The sequence below is a fragment of the Pelophylax lessonae genome (assembly GCF_965119305.1).
Source record: "Pelophylax lessonae genome assembly, chromosome: 4".
NCBI classification, from domain to species: Eukaryota; Metazoa; Chordata; class Amphibia; order Anura; family Ranidae; genus Pelophylax; species Pelophylax lessonae.
In genome coordinates, this window is record NC_138771.1 from 92405142 (window position 1) to 92429562 (window position 24421).

Sequence of the window (24421 nt, forward strand, 5' to 3'; positions counted from 1 at the left end):
ATTTCCTGCTTGTGTGATTGGCTCCCCAATTTTCCCAGAAATCTGCCTAAAATACATGTCAGATTCCAAGCATCCCCTGCAACATAAATGTCATTTTTGGTGAAATACCCCCAATTGGAACACGTCTAAAGGAATGCAGGCCCAGCAGATTTCCTCATTAGTGCTCTGCAGGTGCACAGCTGATTGATAATTATGAAAACACTCCCACTAGACCCACTCAGCACAGAGGCACAGAGGAGCAAACAGTGATTTCTTCAGAATAAAAAAGGTAGGAATCTGCAACAAAGGTTGTTAGAATTCCTGTAATATCACCAAATCTCACTCCAAATATTCTGAGACTAGCAGTCAGCGGAAGCAGTGCCTTAGATATAACACTACTGATATACAGCTATAAGGCTGTAGGAACAAGAATGACTAGGCAGGCACCCTCAGATACCAAGAAGTGCACTGCTATTTTTTAGGAGGAGTTCCAGACAAAAGCTACATGTTTAGGATATTGCATATTCACAATTAATATTTCTAAATGTCACGTACAAAGCAAATTGTCCCTTTTAGAGTTCAGTACCTCTTAAAAAAAAAAAAAAAAACTGGTAAACACCTGTTGGCTAGAAATATATAAATATGAGATTTCCATATGCAAAATGTATTATCAGTTGAGTAAAAAATATATATACAAAACACGACACATTCCTTTTAAACTAGCCACTCATGTTGTCATGATTAACAGGAAGCGGTTCATAGGACTTTACTACTGTTAAAATAAATACCAGATTTAAAGCGGTAGTAAACCAAGAAAAAAAAAGAAAAACAAATGCCCCCCCCCCCTGCAGGTTTAGGTCACAATGTACTAGTATGCACTACATTATGACAGACACACCTGTCAAGCAGAGCCTTCCAGGACTGCACTGTCACTGGTCCCATGAGTCTCGAGGGCTTCCATCTTTGCCCGGCTTTCCTTCTGGGTTCTGTCTTTATGGCCACTTGAATGGCTAGGTCCTGATGACATCACTCCCACATGTGCACATGGGAATCACATCATCATGGCACACAGTGGGGGTCATAAATGTTGTCTGATCTGCACATGGGAGGTTCAGATCACATTACCGCTGACAGGCAGAGAGGGGCATTTATGACAGAAGAGACCACTAGTGCCATTAAATTAGCTAAGCAAGTGAGTTTCAGGCCTCTTGACCCGACTATTGATGGCCATGAACTTACCAGTTAGGTAAGTTTCTAAAAACCTAAACAGAGTAAAAATAATAGTACTGCATTGTGAAAATGTACATACATACAAAGAATGATTTGAAAGTACTGAATGAAATGAGATAACAAAACAACAATTTTGTTAAGTAGATGAAAATAAAACCTTTAATATGATTTAAACCAGATGAACATCAATCACGCAAGTGACCGCACTGCCAGAGCATTCAAACAATCCTCTGGTGGAAAAAGGAAGCAGGTAGAGCTTAATGTATGAAAGGAGAGAGCGGCGCCAGCTTAGTATAGTACAAGTTTATTTAACACTGTTAAAATTGGTGACTCACTGTCCGAGGTTGGGTGAGACCGGTACACAAAGACTGTTAGGGTCATCCATCTTCCTCTTCCAGGATAGTGGTCATAGGAGAAGGTGGTGAGGTTCCAGAGGTATAGCCGAGCCGCTGTGGGGCTGCTAGTTGTCACTGGCCGCGGCGGAGCATGCACAACAGGGCTCCGGCTGCCGACTTCTGATCCCTGATGACATCACTTCCTGGCAGGAGAAAAATAGGGGTTGCAGGCAGTCTTTGTGTACCGGTCTCACCCAACCTCGGACAGTGAGTCACCAATTTTAACAGTGTTAAATAAACTTGTACTATACTAAGCTGGCGCCGCTCTCTCCTTTCTTGCATCTCTCAGGGCTTCTCCATGCTTCAGCCGACTGCCGCAGATTATAGCTTCCCTACAGTACCAAACTTTGTTCCCCCCCCCCACGCAGCCCCATAACCCCCCCCCCCTCCCATCCACCCACATTCCTTGTACCACCTTGGGATATTAGAAGACATGACACCCCCCACTTTCATGTCAGAGCTTAATGTATCGCATTGAATGTTGCTAAAGAAAACATGCATTAATCATATTAGCCAATCACATTCTGGCTCTCACATTTCTAATGCAAGGTGGAAATGGAAGAAATCATATTGGTCAAAATGGGCAATAGTAAAGGTTTTTATTCTAACTCTGTAGTACATGAGGCCAGTATATTTATTTGCAACAGTTTCTTCTAAGTGTGCTCTGTGCCTCCAATATATACACTTATACACTTATTTCAAAAGAAAGCCCATTTAGACCTAATGTGCAGTTGATCTTGGGGATCTCCTCTTTGAAGATTTGAAAAAACAACACAAATGAATGGGATCATAGACTGATATCATGGATTCTGAGCCACAAGTTTGTTTTCTAAGCTGGCCATAGACGGATCTAAGTTTGGCCGGATCAGCAGGAACTTTCCATGTTTCCAACCATGAAAAGACAGGCTATCTGTACTGAAGTCAATCAATGGATCAACTTCAGGATATCAAGCTGGTTATAGCTATAGCCGAAAGCAGTGATCATTGTATTCTGATATCTGGGAACCCATCCACTGCCAGAATACAATAGGGAGAGGGATTCCACAAACAAATCTGACTGTGCTGATGGGAGAATTAATCAATGTTCTTTTCTTCAACCTAGGTTGAAGGAAAGAAAACTGTATAATGTATGGCCTGTCTTTCATTTTAGTCATGTAAAATACATTGTAGGTATACACATACTAAGTAAAGAAAAAATATTATTTTTTTGTTGTAAGTTAATTAGATATATAGAGAATTAATTAAAACAATATTTCAGTGATAAAAAGCAATTTAGGATATTGAAATACACCATAATAACAAATGATGCATGTCAAATGACCTGCCATTTTTTAAAGATGTAAGAGTAAAAAATGAGACCCCATATTGCATAATGGAAAGTTATCTAATTAGCAAAAAGAACATTATATGAAATTAGGTGGAGTAGGAGAATGTGCAATTTAAGTAACAATTACATCTCCCATTGGTGTACTCTTTACCAATTAATCATCACGTTCTCTTGTGTAAGGCTATCAGAAAATATTAAATGGCCTGTTTTAAGGTAGGTACTTCCTAAGATTGCAGGTTGCCCATGACTAGAGGGACTAGCCCTATAGATAGTCCTCTGTTAGTCCTTTACACCTAATTTTCTATCTGTTGACAGTGCTTACAAATAACTAGTGTAAATCAAACCAAAATTTTCAAACTGGAGATGTTGGGCTGATTATGGGATGTAATTACAGATTACTGCACTTGTATGTACCAAGTTCCAACTGTGCAACAATTTATGGAAAAAACAAGTAGGGCCAAAATTTAGAAAACAAACTCTTCATCCCAGGTTGGGGATGAAGAGGTGATCCATCCATTAAATGGAAAATTTGAAATGTTGCTTAATTGTCCCCAAAAACATAAATTTTCCTCTCAAATTTAATATGTATTTTTAAAATACTTCTCATTTCATCTCTCTTTCTCATGTCCCTCTGCCCTTGAAATGTACACCATGCATAGATTTTTTTTTTTTTATAAACTATGGCAAATGTTATTGGCTAATATCCGTCATACAGCAACATCAGAAATGAGCATGGTGGTGGCAGCATCATGCTGTGGGGGTGTTTTTCAGCTGCAGGGACAGGACGACTGGTTGCAATCGAGGGAAAGATGAATGCGGCCAAGTACAGGGATATCCTGGACAAAAACCTTCTCCAGAGTGCTCTGGACCTCAGACTGGGCCGAAGGTTTACCTTCCAACAAGACAATGACCCTAAGCACACAGCTAAAATAACGAAGGAGTGGCTTCACAACAACTCCGTGACTGTTCTTGAATGGCCCAGCCAGAGCCCTGACTTAAACCCAATTGAGCATCTCTGGAGAGACCTAAAAATGGCTGTCCACCAACGTTTACCATCCAACCTGACAGAACTGGAGAGGATCTGCAAGGAGGAATGGCAGAGGATCCCCAAATCCAGGTGTGAAAGACTTGTTGCATCTTTCCCAAAAAGACTCCTGGCTGTATTAGATCAAAAGGGGGCTTCTACTAAATACTGAGCAAAGGGTCTGAATACTTAGGACCATGTGATATTTCAGTTTTTCTTTTTTAATAAATCTGCAACAATGTCAACAATTCTGTGTTTTTCTGTCAGTATGGGGTGCTATGTGTACATTCATGAGGAAGAAGAATTAACTTAAATGATTTTAGCAAATGGCTGCAATATAACAAAGAGTGAAAAATTTAAGGGGGTCTGAATACTTTCCGTACCCACTGTATATATACAGTGCTCAGCATAAATTAGTACACTCCAATATATTTGTCAGAAAATCTTTACTTTCCTTTCAGAATCAACATTTTCCATGGGACACTATACTACAAAATACTCCCACAAATGCAGGCCATTAATTGCAGCCAAGATTTGTTAATTTGCACACACATAAAAGTATTTTTCCTAACAAATTAATTCAAGACCATGTTGCAAAAATGAATACACCCCAACTAAAGTCTTAGGCTCCTTTCACACAGTAAGTCCGTCAAACGGACTCCGCTTTTCTCACTGTGCGGAAACACAGCTGTCACAGCCCCATAGATCTCTATGGGGGAATCGGATGAGAACGGACCGTCGGTCCGTTCTCATCCGATCCCATCCGATCCGCTGGACGGATGGAAAATATGGTTTCCATCCATCCAGATTTGACGGATCGGATCGGGTGTCAGCGGACATGTATCCGCTGCCATCCGATGCCCCATAGAGATGCATGGGGGGACCGTTCAGATCCTCCAAAAAAAACCGACAGGCGGATCTGAACGGTCCGCCGGTGTGAAAGGGGCCTTAGGAGCAAAGCTACATTTTAGACAACAAAAGCCTAATTAACAAGAATTCAACTACAGGTGAGTCTAATTATTCATTAACCACTTCTGGACCAGGAGGATTTGCCCCCTGAAATGAGCAGGCCATTTTTTGCGATTCGGCACTGCATTATTTTAACGGAATAATGTGCGGTCGTGCGACACTCTACCAAAATAAAATCAATGTCCTTTTTTTTGCACAAATAGAGCTTTTTTTTGGTGGTATTTTAACACCTCTGCAATTTTTATTTTTTGCTCTATAAACAAAAAAGAGCGACATTTCTGCAAAAAAAAAAAAAAAAAACAATACTTTTCACATTCTGCTAAATAACACTCCCAAAAAAATTTAAAAATCAAAGTTTTTCATCCTTTTAGGCCAATTTGTATTCTGCTACATATTTTTGGTAAAAAAAAAAATCACAATAAGCGTATTTTGATTGTTTTTTGCACAAAAGTTATTGCGTCTACAAACTAGGAGAAAGATGTATGTCATTTTTGTTTATTTATTTTTTACTAGTAATCTGTGGTTTTTAGCGGGACTGCGACATTGTAGCAGACAAGATCGGATCCCTAACTGACATTTTTGACACTTTTGGGGGGACCAGTGACATTACTCCAGTAATCAGTGCTAAAAATATGCACTGTTACTGTACTAATGACACTGGCAGGGAAGGGGTTAACCTAGGGTGATCAAAGGGTTAATTGTGAGCCTAGAGGAGTGTTTTCTAACTGTGTGGGGTGGTACTTCTGGAATGATCATAGAGACCTGTGTTCCTATATAGAAGGATCACAGGTGCTCCGTGATCATTTCAGAGAGAACCACGGTTGGTTGTGTTTACAACAGCTGACCGTGCTTCTCTCTCAGGGGGGGAGCAATCGCGGGTGCCCGACGACAATCGCGGCCACCGGTCCCATGGATCGGCATTCCCGCTGCCTACTGGGGGCGGGAGCATGCCACTGGCAGTGCGCGCTCGCCCCCCCAGGACCACTCCCGTGACCGATGTACCCCTATGTCGTTTCGTGCAGCCGAGCCAGCCTGCCGCAGGGAAACTGCAGCGGGCGGTCGGCAAGTGGTTAAACAGGTGTCCAGCAGACAGTTGATTATAAAAGGGCGTTACTTAACAAAGAAAACCCCTTCCTATTTCATGCTTAGCAAAGCATATCCTTCTATGGGGCTGCTGGTGTCGGGGAGCTGCTTTTTATTGATGGTATCATGAATTCACAGATGAACTGCTCTATATTGAAAGAGAAGATGCTACCATCACTCCGTGCCCTTGGTCGACTTGCAGTTTAACAACATGACAATGATCCAAAACACTCATCTAAGGCCACTTTTGCATTTCTGAAGAAGAACAGGGTGAAAGTGATTCAGTGGCCAAGTATGTCTCCTGACCTGAACCAAATCAAACACCTATGGGGAATTCTGAAGAGGCAAGTTGAGCATCACTCTCCATCCAGCATTCAGGCTCTATAAAAGGTGTTTTTTGAAGAATGGAAAAAGATAGATGTTGCCATATGTCAACAAATTGTTCATTCCATGCCTAGAAGACTTGGTGCTGTCCTTACAAATCATGGAGGTCATACAAAATACTAGATGTATTCATTTTTGTATCAACTCATTTAAGTAAAACTGAAGATTTTGTAATCTAAGTTATATTATAACCTTACTGAGCCTATATTACCAGAAGTATTGTGATGCCTGCCTTTATACACACATGAACTTTAATGGTATCTAAGTCTTAGTCTGTAGGGTTCAATAATGAGTTGGCCCACCCTTTGCAGCTATAACAGCTTCAACTCTTCTGGGAAGGCTGTCCACAAGGTTTAGGAGTGTGTCTATGGGAATGTTTGACCATTCTTCCAGAAGCGCATTTATGAGGTCAGGCACTGATGTTGAACTAGAACGCCTGTTATAACTGCAAAGGGTGGGCCAACTCAATATTGAACCCTACGGACTAAGACTGAGATGGCATTAAAGTTCATGCATGTTTAAAGGCAGGCATCCCATAACTTATAGTATATATAGTGTGTGTATATATATATATATATATATATATATATATATATATATATATATATATATATATATATATATATATATACAGTGCCTTGCAAAAGTATTCGGCCCCCTTGAACTTTGCGAACTTTTGCCACATTTCAGGCTTCAAACATAAAGATATAAAACTGTAATTTTTTGTGAAGAATCAACAAGTGGGACACAATCATGAAGTGGAACGAAATTTATTGGATATTTCAAACTTTTTTAACAAATAAAAAACTGAAAAATTGGGCCTGCAAAATTATTCAGCCCCCTTAAGTTAATACTTTGTAGCGCCACCTTTTGCTGCGATTACAGCTGTAAGTCGCTTGGGGTATGTCTCTATCAGTTTTTCACATCGAGAGACTGAAATTTTTGCCCATTCCTCCTTGCAAAACAGCTCGAGCTCAGTGAGGTTGGATGGAGAGCGTTTGTGAACAGCAGTTTTCAGTTCTTTCCACAGATTCTTGATTGGATTCAGGTCTGGACTTTGACTTGGCCATTCTAACACCTGGATATGTTTATTTGTGAACCATTCCATTTTTAGATTTTGCTTTATGTTTTGGATCATTGTCTTGTTGGAAGACAAATCTCTGTACCAGTCTCAGGTCTTTTGCAGACTCCATCAGGTTTTCTTCCAGAATGGTCCTGTATTTGGCTCCATCCATCTTCCCATCAATTTTAACCATCTTCCCTGTCCCTGCTGAAGAAAAGCAGGCCCAAACCATGATGCTGCCACCACCATGTTTGACAGTGGGGATGGTGTGTTCAGGGTGATGAGCTGTGTTGCTTTTACGCCAAACATAACGTTTTGCATTGATGCCAAAAAGTTGGATTTTGGTTTAATCTAACCAGAGCACCTTCTTCCACATGTTTGGTGTGTCTCCCAGGTGGCTTGTGGCAAACTTTAAATGACACTTTTTATGGATATCTTTAAGAAATGGCTTTCTTCTTGCCACTCTTCCATAAAGGCCAGATTTGTGCAGTATACGACTGATTGTTGTCCTATGGACAGAGTCTCCCACCTCAGCTGTAGATCTCTGCAGTTCATCCAGAGGGATCATGGGCCTCTTGGCTGCACCTCTGATCAGTCTTCTCCTTGTATGAGCTGAAAGTTTAGAGGGACGGCCAGGTCTTCGTAGATTTGCAGTGGTCTGATACTCCTTCTATTTCAATATTATCGCTTGCACAGTGCTCCTTGGAAATCTTTTTGTATCCAAATCCAGCTTTAAACTTCTCCACAACAGTATCTCGGACCTGCCTGGTGTGTTCCTTGTACTTCATGATGCTCTCTGCGCTTTAAACGGATCTCTGAGACTATCACAGTGCAGGTGCATTTATACGGAGACTTGATTACACACAGGTGGATTCTATTTATCATCATTAGTCATTTAGGTCAACATTGGATCATTCAGAGATCCTCACTGAACTTCCGGAGAGAGTTTGCTGCACTGAAAGTAAAGGGGCTGAATAATTTTGCTCGCCCAATTTTTCAGTTTTTTATTTGTTAACAAAGTTTGAAATATCCAATAAATTTCGTTCCACTTCATGATTGTGTCCCACTTGTTGTTGATTCTTCACAAAAAATTACAGTTTTATATTTTTATGTTTGAAGCCTGAAATGTGGCAAAAGGTCGCAAAGTTCAAGGGGGCCGAATACTTTCGCAAGGCACTGTATATTGCCCCTTTTTGTCCTATGTTATGCCTTATTTTTAAACTGAATGGGACGTTTTAAAAGTTAAGGGTTCACATATATTTTAAAGCAGTATTAAATCCAAACCCATGTAATATATTGCAGCTTACCAATCATTAGGTGTGGTGGCTGCATTTGTTTTCTCTTCTTTGGCTTTTTTCTGCTCTGCTTTTATCTGGTGAACACACCTCCAGTATTGGTGAGGCACATCTCTGGAGGAATTAGCAGAGGAGGCATAGCAGACAGCAGCATTGTCAGTCTGAGGTGGAGGGTAGTGTTAATTGTATTAGCAGATTTAGAACTACTAACAAATGGAACCCAAACTCCAGCTCACACTTTATAATCAGTTACAGCCATGTTTTTTCCTTTTGGGATAAAGGTTTTACATGAATAAATAAAAGCTGATCATTTAAATCACCCCTGGCAGTGGTTTGTCTCATGTTCATGTAAACTGATACATTCTGCTGGAGAGTGAAAAACAACAGACTTACAGGCTGGATTATAAGATAAAAAAAGAAGAAGAAAGAAAACTTAAAGAAGAAAGCTAATGCAGCCATTACATCTAAGAATTGGTAAGCTGCAATATAGTAAATGCTTTTGGGTTTAATACTGCTTTAAGATATTTTAACAAGTAGTTATCAATACAGTAAAGCTTGTTTACTGAAGCAGTAAACTTAGGGTCAGTGTTGCTGTATTCCATTAACCTTCTTAGCGTTATTCCCGAGCGTGGCTCGGGGTTAAATTTCAGAGCCAAAAGCGGTAACCCCGAGCCACACTCGGGGTACCACCAGAAGCATCGCTGGATCCTGTAAAAGAGGTTACTTACCTTGTCACCGGGATCCAGCGATGTATGGGGCGGCGGATCTTCCTCCCGATCGTCTCCGTGCCCCGGCTTCCGTCTCCTGCGACGTGACGTTCGCAGGGGGGTGGAACCGGCGGCAAATTCAAATGTAAAACACACCAAACACACTGATACCATTCAAAATAATAGAAATTCACATTACATTGCCCCCCAGTGCCCTTTCCTGCAGTTTTACTGTACTTTTTATGTATATATATATATATATATATATATATATATATATATATATATATATGTATATATATATATATATATATATATATATATATATATATATGTATATATATATATATATATATATATATATATATATATATGTATATATATATATATATATATATATATATATATATATATATATATATATGCGTATATACGTACATATATATATACACTATACACTATACACTATATACTATATATATAGTATATAGTATATATATATATATATATATATATATATATATATATATATATATATATACATATATATATACATACATACTTTAACTTATTTATAGTTTTTTATTATATTAAAATTTATGATTTTGTGTTTCAAACTTTATCATACCCAAGATGTTATAAAGAAGAACGCACAGTAAAAAAAAAAAAAATAAGTAAATAGTTGGTTTGGGCTGCTCATTCTCAAGAATTACATGCAAAATAATGGTACCGCTTTCAGCACCTAAAATCCAAAAGAATCATACCGCCAGGGAGGTTAAATCCCACAATCACGTGAAAAAATAAATTCTTATCTTTTAAATTCCTCTGCATTGAGTGTTCAAATTGAGCACAGGTCCACTTGGCTAAACCTCAAATATACTTTGTATTACTTGTCTGCTTTCGAATGCTCCCTATATCTGCAACAGACTATTGGTATTGAGGTAATTTTTGGACCATAAGCATTATGATATTGGACCTCTAGCATTATATTGCCATGACAATTGCAGTCTTCCTGGCTAACATATTGTCCTATACCCTCTTATATTGAGTTAAGCCTTAAATCATATATATATAAGAAGATTAATAATACTAAATTTGTGAAGGAACAGGCATTAAGTAAAATTGTCAAATACATCCCTAATCTTTAATCTTTACAGTGTGGATCAAAGGTAGCTAAGGGGTCGGGAGCTCTGAAATGCATAGTGTCAATCTTTAATACAATGGAACTTGCTCATTTTATCAAGCTATAACGCTTTTCTTTTGCAGTGATATCTCCTAAGTGATTTTAAAAAAGCTAGTTATATGCTGTCCTGCCACTCTAGTCACCGGTATACTTTGTTTTACTCAATTCTTGACAAATGAATACGTTTAGTAAAAAAAAACAATTGATGGGGCATTGACTGTGCAAGGTGTAGTAATGGCAGCCAATCGGATTTAATATCGTTACCTTATTTCCTCCAGTATGGCAAAATGGTATTACTTGGGATGGGCTAAGGCTTTCTACAACATCATTGCTCTTAGCACTGCCAAATTCAATTAGTCAGTATATTTTATTTGCATAAGCAAATTTCTATTCACAGATCCATTTATTGCCACCAGGATGGACCAGACGTACAATATAATAATAACACATGGAGCCTATTGATCTCCGTGGGAAGATAAAGGGAGTGGCCTAACATGTTTCATCTATTCCTGTTCTAACATCCACTTACAGTGATGTGTATAAATACATTGCCCTCACCTAACGAAAGAAATCAATCAGCTATGGATTTCCTTCTCAACAAGATTCCAAGGTAAAACAGGAGCACGAGAAACATCAACTGAATTTGTATTGCCATATTGTTTCCATACAAATACATTTCATGGACATTACCATTTGAAAATCGAATCAGTGTGTTTTACAATGCTTCTATGTTCTATGGCTATAAGAAACTCAAAAAAAAAAAAAAAAAAGATTTTATTAATTCTTATCCTATACTGCACATATCATAATGGAAAATGTATTGTTGTAATGAATGAGCAGGTGGGCTTCCATTTTTAGTTTGGGATATAGAAAGCAGTGCTTGTCAGTTTATTTTTTGCTTTTTGTTAATTATTAGGCAGATGCCCCTTTACTTTCTTCTATGGAGGCACAACAGGAAGTGGGGGAAAATCTATCCAAGGTAAGAGTAATTACCCTCTAGACAGCTAAAACAGGTTTTACCACTGGAAGACTTCTTTTGGATTCCCCTATATTCATTTTGGTGACAAATCTCAGAGACAATGGACACTAGGATAAACAACATACAGTTTGAAACTCCCCAGCAGGGACACAAAAATCTTTAAAAGCAGGGGTACTAACCAGTGTTAATTTCATAGACAAAAACATTTTCATCATAATTTATGTCAGCGGCATATTTCCAATGACAAAAAACAAACTAAAATGACCCCACATTTTGGTCAATTGACGGACTACGATGAATATCAATTGCATTTTTGTCACAAACATAAAAGGAACAAAAATGTGAGGGAGAGAAATTTACCCACATGAAGTTCCGATTTCCTTGGAGCTCAGCCTGTAAAGGCCATGCGTGCTTCACCTCCCAGCAAGTAATGTAGCGATCACAGTGTGCTTAGTGGGGTGACATACTTAGCACTGTGCAGCATTACAGGCCTCCTCAGACGACTCTCCAGAGCACTGTGCATTACAGGCCTTCAGAGAGTCAAAACTCATGACCGTCCAGAGCACTGTGCATTACAGGCCTTCCGAGAGTCCCAACTCATGACCGTCCAGTGCACTGTGCATTACAGGCCTCCTCAGACCACCCAGAGCATTACAGGCCTCCTCAGATGACCATCCAGAGCACTGTGCATTACAGGCATTCCGAGAGTCCCAACTCATGACTGTCCAGAGCACTGTGCATTACAGGCCTCCTCAGACCACCCAGAGCACTGTGTAGCATTACAGGCCTCCACAGATGACCTTCCAGAGCACATGGCATTACAGGCCTCCCGAGTCCGGACAGTCCCGACCATCCAGAGGACAAGAGCACTGTGCATTATAGGCCTCCTCAGACTGCTCAGAGCCCTCTGCAGCATTACAGGCCTCCTCAAACCACTGTTCAGAGCACTATGCAGCATTACAGGCTTCCTCAGACCATCCAGAGCACTGTGCATTACAAGCCTATTTTTTTATTACTCCAGAAGCATTTAATGCATTTGGAAATTCTAGAGAAATGCTTAAAAAATGCATTACAATTTAAAATAAACCCTTTAAATTTTAGTTGACTAAAATGAACTGCAGATTATAGTAGACTAAATACAACGAAAACAATTGCAGATGACTAAAATGCGACAAAAACTAAAATGGCATTTTAGTCAAAAGACTATGACTAAAACTAAATCGAAATTTCATGTCAAAATTAATACTGGTACTGACACCTCCTCCATTCTACCCAAAACTAGAAAATAAAAGTTTGAGCTATGCTTAATACAAACACTTTAAAGTAAACCTATCTAAAGGGAAATACAATGGCTGTCTTCCCTTTAATACTAGTTGCCTACCTGTGATGCTAACCCTTACACCTTAAATACTGTAAGATCCACTGATCTGGAACAGGAATACATATCAGGAAAATCAGAGTTAGTTCAGAAGTTCACTGCATACCAGTTCTGGGTCAATAACTCAAAGTATTGAGGCTTGAGAGTCAGCATGACAGCCAAGTAAATTAGCAATGTCATCCTCCATGTATCTGTCATGGCAGGTGTGCTTTAATTCCTAACAATCACCTGTAGCTTGAATACATTGCAAGTGCAATCTACAACTATGTCAAATGAATTGAAAAACAGTATCACCTATTCTCTGCATATCCAGAGGTTTCATACACATTATTTCATGGAAAACCATGCATGACAAAGGCTCAGTTTTCCACTAAGGAAAGCGCATGTAATTTCCTTTGTTTTCTATAGGGTGCAGTAGTGGGGGCATTTGACACTGCACTGCTCTTGATTGAATAGGGGTACAGTACTGGGAGCCCCACAACAATGTTTTTAACGGCAGCCAACTGGAACTTTTTTACCCTATGTTTTCCATGAAAAGATCTGACTATAATCTCATAAATAATAACATGATTTTGTTATTCTTGTCCAATACAAATTAGTGAAAAGCTGACGATGAAAAGAATTACTTGTAGCAGTCAAATTTACTGCTGGTAGATCAGCGAAAGATGATTTCTTGGCTGGGATGGCAATGTTTCCCTTGGCACTGTCTTGCTGAATAGGCCCATTAGGATTATAAGTAGTTACACACTTTTTTTATACCACATTGGTAAAAACAACAATCCTAATACTGAGAGTGAAAGGAACAATGCATTTTGTATTGCCATAGTTTATCTTAATAAAAAAGTTTCAAAAAGTTTTTGATAACAACAACAGATTAAAATATTCCAAACTTCTGTAAGTATCACACTTTAATGCAAATCTACAGCCAATAGAATATACCTAATATAATCTAACAAATGGATTCTAACCCTTTATTAAAGAGGAAAAATGTTCATGAAGAGTGATTGTAATAAACTTATGAATGGTAATTAGGGTCATGTTCAAACCTTTTATTCTTACTGAATAAAACCCATAGAGCTACTTGTACAGTTGCAAAGTGCAATGATCATGTGCAAAATGCTGTTACCTATAGAATATATGTATTTTGTTCCAGTGAGTTGCTACAGGTTATAGCACTTTCCCTTAATAAATGAATCCACATACATATGTGCATGCCTGTCCTATGCCCTTATAAACATAGTAGCATTCTTGTAATATTAAAATTAAAACTTTTTTGAGTATTGAAGCTTACAGCTTCTCCATGAAATTTGCCAGTTAAGGCCTCTATGTGCCCTTTCTCTTTCTGAGGCCAGAAACAAAGTGGTAATGAATGTGTTTCTTTCTAAGCAGATTATCTCAAGTGTAACTAGAGAAAAGCTGCAAGGAAGAATTAAAGTGTGTGGGTAAAACGAAGATGGGGAAAGTGAGTGTGTGTTGGGGGAAGGGGGGAGATAATATCTCATTCTGGAGAATACATCAGACTACTTATACCTATCCACAGTTACTCCTTAGTCCCTTTATGTGTATTTTAAAATGTTTGTATATCCTATTCTCTATTGGTACATTGATGTTTTATTACAGTAAATGGAATATGAGATTTTGGTGCAGCGACAAGACATTATGGTATGGTGTCAGGAGAATATGACAACTGACCTAGTGCATTACCCCTAAAAGGATTTATTATAATTTTCAAAAGGTATATATTATACTTACAAAACAATTGTAGGTATCACACATATAAACATGATCAACACAAGATCTCCAAGGTAGCCAAGGCACTGCGCGGTGCTGGATAGCATGCAGTGATCCGCATGAGTCTGCTAACACTAGGCTGACGCGTTTCGAGGGTGAACCCTCTTCCTCAGAGCCAAAAGGAGCAGCACCTTTTGGCTACCTTGGAGATCTTGTGTTGATCATGTTTATATGCGTGATACCTACAATTGTTTTGTGAGTATAATATATACCTTTTAAACATTTTAATAAATTATTTTAGTGGTAATGCACTAGGTCGGTGCGCCTCTCTCTTGTTGTTGTCTTTTAGTGTGTTTCGGATAACCTTGGTCCTGAGGGGGCAGCAAGACCACAAGTAATACCAACCTAAGTCCATTTGAACGCCTATATACATTCCATTCCCCCATCGTACATCACTCAAGCGCAGGAGATTTGTTTTAAAGTCAGGAGAATATGGCCTGACTTTTGCCAGTTGGTGCTTGGGTTGCAAACAACATGAGTTCTATCCCTTTATCCTATTGTGTACACCACACTGGATACTGAGGCTAGAATCCATGATTTAAAATGTCACACATATTTTAATTTTACATTTTTACCATTATGCTTCTACAGTTCAAAATAAATAAATAGTATGACATGAATTAAATCTATGATTTAATTCATGTCATACTAAATTAATATTGAGATAAACATTTGCCCAACCCGTATTACGGTACTAATGAGATAAACAAATAGTTTCACTTCCACTTTGAAAGGCCACTAGTCTGCTCTGAAATAGACAGCATTTTTCTGTACATTATTTCAAATAAATATATAAACTAAATGCAAAGACTGATTGCTTGCTTGAATTAAACAAAGACCGGATCTGTTTAATTTGGCAAACGTTTATCTACCCTCTAATAAAAGGTACAGCTGACATTAAAAATAATAATAATACTAAACTCCTGCAACACAGGCAAGAAATCTCTATTACTCTCCTAAACTCTTTAGGTACAAAAAATTCTCTATATGAACATTTTTTTTCTTCCAAAAGAACTGGCTTTTTTTTTTTGAGCATGGAGCCTTAAACCTAACATGTAATACCATTGTTATTGATGTTACTATCATTCTGATTGACTTTATCTATTTTAATTCCTATAAAGCTGAATAATCATAAAACATTTAATTTGCGCACAACTGTTTTTGCATAGCGTAAAAAAAAAAAAAATAAAAAAAGAATGAATGGAAGCTTACAATAATCTGTGAATTGGGGGTCAGCTTGCTGAATAGGAAGCGATTCTGGAACAATGAACTTGTATTGATCAGCCAATGTATCCAGTCCTAGAAAGAGTCAGGCCTATATTAAACCGCAGAAGTAAATCCAATTGAGCGGAACGCTAAGCTGAGTGTGTTTGATGCCCATTGTGAGGATTGTGTGTAAGCCCCAAATGTACAGAATAACATGGATTGAATCTGAGAGCAGAAGCAACCTCTAGGCACCAACAAGGGGCTTATTATGGCAGAAAATCATTTCAGTCCAAGCGGAGGCCCAGAAACAAATATGACATGCTAATCTGTGGGGAGGTTGACACCACTAAAATAAAACATATGCAATGAGATGCTTGGGTTCAAAAACCTGCACTTGGCCTACCCAGCTTTCTGCATTGATCTGCTGAGGTTTCCAAGCTAAGGTGACAAGTGAGGACTTGGTGTACACATAACCAAACTCCTACAATATCTTGAAAAAAATACAACTTATATCATGTATGTCGGCATAGATATAAAGATGTTTAAATTAAACATTTCATATATGCTTATTTTAAATTGTAAAATGGAACTATAAATATAGTGAATGTGTTTAGAGCTATAGGTATTTTATTATTACATTTTTATTACTTTACATCTACTGGAGAGTATAACCAAAAACAAATATTTGATATGTAGTTTAGAAGTTTTTACAATATGCAAAAAAAATTAAAGACTTTAGGGGTCACAGTTAGATAAAAACATGTATGTAAGTTCCTTCAATGTATAATAAAATACATAATATTTCTTTAATGTAAAATGCGAAACTGTAAAAGGAATTTAAAAAAATGGTATTATTAACATTGTTGTTGTTTTTATTATCATTATTATTGTTATTATTTTTATCATTATTTACTATTATTATTAAAATTATTATTACTATTATTCAATTATTGTTAATCATATTATTATTGATTATAATAATAATAATAATAATAATGCTGTCGTTTTTATTGTTATCATTTATGTATTTATTTAAATTATTATTATCATTATTATTAGTGATGTTATTATTATCATCATCATCATCGTCATCATCATTTTTTTTTAATTCATTGTAATTATTATTATTATCACTACAGCTTGATTGCTTTTTTACTTTTTTTTTTTTTTTTTAAGGATAGTATTTTTGTTGGAACATATTGATTGTATTTAAAAAATTGCTGTTTTTATAAAACAAAAAGAAAAAGAGAAAAAATCATACACATGTGAATTTAATTTAATCGAAGTATTTATATATTTATGTCTTTCAGAACTGATAATCTCATTTACATATATGGATGTATTAAATCAATTCCATATATATATATATATATATATATATACTTAGGAATGCAGCCGAAAAGGACATGTAACAAGGGTTGAAACAATTGAAACGAATGTAATTAAATTGTTCTGTAGCAATTATGGCATGGCAATTATGTTTTATTTAGTTAAAGAAAAAGAAAACGTGCAATTCGGTGCAGCTGCCTGCTCAGCAAACGCTGGAATAAATGACAAGGAGGTGTGAATGCAGTGCAGGATATATACTGAGCAATGACTATACAACTAGTGCAGATTAGGAATAATATTGCGACAAATGAAAATATTTGTGTCTCCTGTAACAAACGCCTTCTAAACGGAAGAAACGCTTTCAGTATTTATTAGGGCAGCCTAGAAATAAAGCAGGGCCCCCTTATGAGCAGTGTGAGGTGCAGACACCTAGGATAGAAGCCGGCAGGTGTGTACAGTGCAGCCTCTTCATTTGTATGCAGCACCTCGCACTGTCAGACACTCTAGATTGGCAGATTAATGCTCAGATAACGCCGAGAAGGGGATCCTAACGTCTAATTCAAACGCTTGTTTCCACTATTGATCCATGCAAATAAATGGAGATTCTGCTCGACCGAATTGTCATAAAAAATACACGCCAAATCGAAGCAAGCGTCGGTTTATCAATCCTAACCTACCCTGGGATCCTTGGGAGCAATTAACCCTCCCAGATCCGTGACAGGGGCATGTGCTGCTATCTAGGGGCCCCAAAATATTTTTCCACTTTCCTACAAATTCATTGTAACTTTTTTTTTTTTTCCAGTCCAGAAAAGATATGTCTGGCTGGCAGTACAACAAACAAGATTGTCCTTAAGTTCTAGGTGTGTGCGTGCCAATAAATATATGTATATATATCTAGATCTATATATATATATATATATATATAGCTATATATATATATATATATATATATATATATATATATACGTACATTTACTATAAAGCCATTTTATATATATATATATATATACACACACACCATATACCGAACAACATATTAGATAATTGCATTTGTGTATATATATATATATATATATATATATATATATATATATATATATATATATATACATATATATATATATATATATATATATATATATATATATATATATATATATATATATATATATATACATAAAATCACTCAAAAGTACATATAGTTCGATTTATTATGTTGCTCCTGTACATTAATGACCAAGTGTGCAGAAATTCAGAATGATCTGTTCAGAAGTATGCAGAGTCTATGTATGAAGCTGAATAGTAAAATGGTGGCATGGTTGTGCTATGGGCCCCCTTAGTGTATATACAGGCACGTTATTGCTGTATACCAGACAATGTGCATGGAGCAAACTATAGAGATCTATAATGAAAAGCAATGTGTTCAGAATATGCATGAGACAAAATAGTTGAATGGTGGCACGATTGTACACATGGCCCCTTAGTGTATATACAGGCACATGGTGTACAGCATGCAATATACATAGAACACACTATAAAGATCTATACCGAATGTGCTCGGAGTGTATATGATGCAGAATAGTGGAATGGTCACATGATTGTACTTATGGCCCCTTAGTGTATATACAGGCACATGATGTACAACAGACTATGTACATGGAGCACACTATAGAGATCTATTCAGAAAATCAATGTGTTTAGAATATGTATGGGGTGGAATAGTGGAATGGTGACATGATTGTGCTCAGGGCCCCTTAGTGTGGATACAGGCACATTGTTAACAACAGACCATGTACATAGAGCACACTATATAGATTTATACAGAAAAGCAATGTGTATGAGGCAGAATAGTGGAATGGTGACATGATTGTACATATGGCCCCTTAGTGTATATACAGGCACATGATATACAGCAGACAATGTACATGGAGCACACTATAGAAATCTTTGAGGAAGAATAGTGGAATGGTGACATGATTGTACATATGGTCCCTTAGTGTATATACAGGCACATGGTGTACAGCAGGCAATGTACATGGAGCACACTATAGAGATCTATGAGGCAGAATAGTGGAATGGTGACATGATTGTACATATGGCCCCTTAGTGTGGATGGCACATAGTGTGGATGGCACATGGTGTACAGCAGACAATGTACATAGAGCACACTACAGAGATCTATACAGAAAAGGAATGTGTTCAGGATTTGTATGAGGCATAATAGTGGAATGATGACATGATTGTACATATGGCCCCTTAGTGTATATACAGGCACATTGTGTACAGCAGACAATGTACATAGAGCACACTATAGAGATCTATACAGAAAAGGAATGTGTTCAGGATTTGTATGAGGCAGAATAGTGGAATGGTGACATGATTGTACATATGTATGGCCCCTTAGTGTATATACAGGCACATGGTGTACAGCAGACAATGTACATATAGCACACTATGTAGAACCATGCAGCACTGTAGCAGACACACACACACACACACACAGATGAGCACACACACAGCACAAAGTGCCTAAGGAGGATGGATCTGGCCCTTCCCTTTTTTGTCTTTAGAACAGATCGCCTGTGACAGCACCTCGGATTGACTGCCTGGCATTCTCCAGGGACGAATTACTGAAGACCTGCCAGTTAATTAAACCCTTTAAATAAGGCTCTGCTTTCTATTAAACTCGAGGAATCAGTTTTTATAAAAATGATCACAAAGCATGCTGGGTTTCCTAAAAACGCTCAGCAATGCTCCCTAGCTGGGAGAATATATGATGTGAATGCAAATGGCCAAGTACATTTAGCTACTCATATACAACATTAATTAACAGAACGCCAGCCTGGCTGACTCTCTGCATTCTGCATCATTTAAACTCTTCTATACACATATCCCTTAGACTATTGATACAGTTCTAAGAACAATGAAGAATTTTCTGACCTTCTGCAAAATATCTTCTGAAATCTGTTTTTTTTCCCTCTCACTCCAACTGAAGCAATAGGAACAAATGACAGTCTTGTGTATAACAACCAATGACAGTTTTGTGTAACGCACACATTATTTTGCATGGCCATATATTGACTGTACAAATTGTTTCAACAAATAACTCTTTAGGGTAACTTTTTAAAGAGGGAAATTAAAGTTGGGTGCACTAATCAATAAACTGGGTGTCACAATTAATTCCGGTGTGCCCTGAACCTATCCTGACATTCACAATTGTAGTGAGCTGCTCTACACATCAGAATTTGACTGAAATGTAAAGGCCAAATCATATTTCAGAGCACCAAGATGAAGAGTTGTTGATGATCATTACAAAATGATTTCTTTGGATTGTGGCCGCCATCAGTCCACAATCAGGCAGATAGTTTACAAATTGAAGAATTTTAGGGACCATTACTACTCTCTTTAGGAGATGGTGTCCTACAGAGATAAGTGCATGGGCATGTTATACAATCCTGAGACAAGTGACATACAAATAACCCTAGGATGACAACCACAGGCATCTCTTGCTCTTAACAGCATATGGGTTTATTAGTCTGCAGAAGAGAAACCCTGAACAAAAGGCGCAGTTACCATAAAGGAAACCACCCCCCTGCCCCAGGAAAACATTGCTGCCCAGGTCAAGTTTGTAAGAGCCACCTGGATGTTCCACAATACTACTGAAACAATGTTCTGTGGACAGATGAGATAGAAGTTGCACTTTATATAACTGTACACATAGTGATGTGTTTGGAGAAAATAAGCACTGCATGTCAAATCCTAATCCTTATCCCAACTGTGAAGTATGGTGAAGTGAGTATAGGGGTTGTGCTTCCTCTGGGCCCAAACACTATGAAATCCTTGATGCACAATAGTTGTATATAGAAGTTCTGAAGCAGAATTTCAGCATGTATATCTGATATCTCAAATTCAAAAGAACGTTCTTACAACAAACAAACAGAAGTAAAACTACAAAGTGTAGCCCAAAGTAAAAATATCCCATTTAACAAGGTCATATAAGAGCCAGGACCTCAGTTCCATGGAACTTGTGTGACCTTAACCAGGCCATGCAGGGAAGACATCCAAGTATATACTGTACCTTTGCTGAAATCATTTTCTGAAATATATCTATAGGTCTGCTCAGCAGCCACAGGAAACCTTTGGTTTTAAGTAATTACCAACAGAAGACAGAATGTTCCTTTAGTTACTACAGTACATTTAGGGTCATAAAATGTCCCATCAATGACATTGATTGTTTAAACCATTTGTTCAATAAGGATATGCCAATGTAAATGGTTGTATATTTTTTTTTTAATTCTAAACGCCTGTTCTGTTATTATGACCACTTAGAAGAAGATCAGATCACATAGCACAGTGTAGGAGTCCTGCATAGAGAAATTATACCTATTCTGCCAATGCCTTTGTGTATCTATCCAAGTAGTAGAATGTGTAAATGCTATCAGGAACTGGCTCCTAGCCATCCTTCCTACCAGCCATCAATACACAGATCAATAATACAAAATAAAAAAAAAATCTACATACAACACCAATACAACTATCCTGAGAGACAATCCGGTTATCAGCTGTCATTCTGTGTACCATATTACTCTGGTTTTATTTGAAAAAGCAAAAAAAAAAAATACTCCAAACAATACAGTATACTCGGTGTTGCCTAATGACAAGGTGTGTTTACATTCTAGGGGAAATACAAACTCAGCCTCTGCTAGTATTGATTTATCGATTAATAGATAGGTATCAATCAATCGATATTAATTGTTTGACAATGGGTGGTAGATAAGAGTAGGGGGTGTGCCCCATGGCCTCCTTATTTCACGTGGGATTTACACTATGAAACATAAAATATAGGAATAAGGGTGGAGGTGGGCTTGTGGAACCATGTAGATCCATGGGACCTGGTTGTGTTGTAGTAGACGCATCCTAGGCTAGAAGATCCTATTGTGTGCTTGTGTGCACATGCCATGGTGAAAGGATCAGGAGACAGATGACATGTTGCCTGTTGTATTTCCTAGAATATCAGCTATGGCATATATATATCTATATCTATATATCTCTATATCTCTCTCTCTCTCTATATATATATATGCTTTATATGAGCTAGAAGTGGAAACTGTACACAAAAGGGATGTAGACAGACAGCATAGAAATGCATTGATCATGGCTCTGTAAGCAGAAGAGAAGACAGTCAAGGTGACAACCTACAGAGATGAATGTACAGCAGGGTGGGTGTCTATATGGGAACACATATGGGGGGACATTTATGGGGGGGCTCACCTGCTAGCCTGAGAGCTGACATCCTCTGGAATTCTGGCTCCTGAAGCCACTTCCACATCCTGCGAAAAGTCTCCCGGCCCGATTTGAGTTTGCTCCAAGGTTTGGGGTTCCTCAGCAGATCTGAGAGGGTTCCTTGTGATCGGCACAGTACCCTCTGGGCAAAGATCGCCTGGGGGATACTGTACCGCTTGAGCTCAGTGGTGATCCTCTGAGCTACCTCTTTGGTATTGATCTCCTCCATTTGCCCTGAATTACTTCCATTGCTGACCTGGGAACCAGTCATGGAGTTTGGGTTCTGCTCCCTGGCGGAGCCCAGAATCTGCCCATGACCCTGGGCATTTAAATGGGCATGGGGGTGATGTGGGATCCCATTGATGGGCACCATGCCAGCCGATGTTGGGGTGAGATGTTGCTCTCCATGCCTGGGCAGCATGGCAGGGTGGTGGGCTTCAAAACCGTTGGGAGTGAGCATCTTCTCGGTGGGCATGGTGGCACTGGGGTGGGCGTAGTGGGGCAAGCCTTGCTGGGGGTTGTGGATGCCCCCCAGACCCGAGCCGGAGAGCGGAGACAGGCTTTGCCCCATGCCGGAGACATCCTTGTGGTAGGGGCTGTAGAGATTGTTCATGGAGGTCAGCCCCCTGTCATCCCTCATAAGGGTGAAGCTGCCGCTGACGTTGCCCGGTATCCGCTGGTGAGGGTGGTGATGGTGGTGGTGGTGGTGATGGGGGAATTTGTCGGACACGGTGGAGATGGGTGGCAGGGGTTGCAGGGGGGTCAGCGTGGTGTAGGTGCTGCTCATGCTCATGCCCGGTGGGGTGTCACAAGCCATGGTCATGGTGGGATGGAGCGGCCCCGTTAAAGCATGGTCGGGGGGTCGGTGGTGGTGATGGTGGTATTCTCCTCCGTCCAGGATCGATGCCATGCCCATGGATCGCGGGTGGGCAGCCAGGTGATTGTTGCGATGGCTCACCGATCCCCTGTGATGGGGGCTGCCGCTCATCAGATCTCCAGTGGCCGGATCATGGCTCACCCCGTGCAGATCCCCAATATTGTCCATGGTCAGCTGAGCGTTCATGTTTATACGTGCAGGCTTGTGGACAACACATCTATCTGGCGTGCTGGTTAAACGTCCCAGGAATGCTTTACATGGAACTTCTGCCTTCCTTCACTTCTCTCTTCATTAGATTTCTGTTTTTTTTTATGTTTTTTTTTTATTATTATTTTTTTTTTCCTATAGCTTTAAGGCCCGTTTCCCTTGATCAGAGCATCAGCAGCAGTGATTGGAGTCTGCTCATTCCCCTCGCCATCTCTTGCCATGTCTCTCACTCTTCAACGTGTATAGAGGAGTCACTGAGCTTGCCCCTGCAGCTGCCTGAGCCGGACCGAGCATGCGCAGTGGAGAGCACACGGCTCCCCGTGACGTCACTGCCACTCTTTATTTAGGTAGCAAAGGCTTCTATTTACCATGTGAAAGCCAGCTTCCAGCTACAGATCTTCGGGCACTTTACAGCAAAGAGAACTGCCCCTTTCTTATTAAAAGCCATTGCAAAAAAAAAAAAAAGATCTTAGATCATGAAGAATACATTGGGTATTTACTGTATGCAACAATGTAGCTGATGTATATTACAATAAAATAAAGGATGATACTGCTGCTGCTGAGGTTGTAAGAAAACGTTTCTATTGACAGCACATGCATTGGTGTGAAGCTCCAGCAATGGGAGAACTACAAGTCCCAGTAACAGCTATAGATGCATAGATCTCCAGGAGCATCAGAGCCCCATGTTTCCCAGCAGTGTGATGGTTTCTTACAACAATCAGTGTCACTTGA

The 24421-nt window shown here is 38.8% G+C and overlaps 1 protein-coding gene across 2 annotated transcripts in view; it reads right to left on the bottom strand.

Moving 5' to 3' along the window:
• ONECUT1 (one cut homeobox 1) overlaps positions 1-23925 on the bottom strand; it is a 73008-nt gene extending 49083 nt beyond the window's left edge. For both annotated transcript variants that reach the window (XM_082257124.1, XM_082257123.1), the window contains exon 1: positions 22594-23925. In XM_082257124.1, coding sequence (XP_082113250.1) covers positions 22594-23668 — 1075 coding nt within the window. In that variant the 5' untranslated portion in view covers positions 23669-23925. The remainder of the gene's footprint in view (positions 1-22593) is intronic.
• Between the last annotated feature and the right edge of the window lie 496 nt (positions 23926-24421).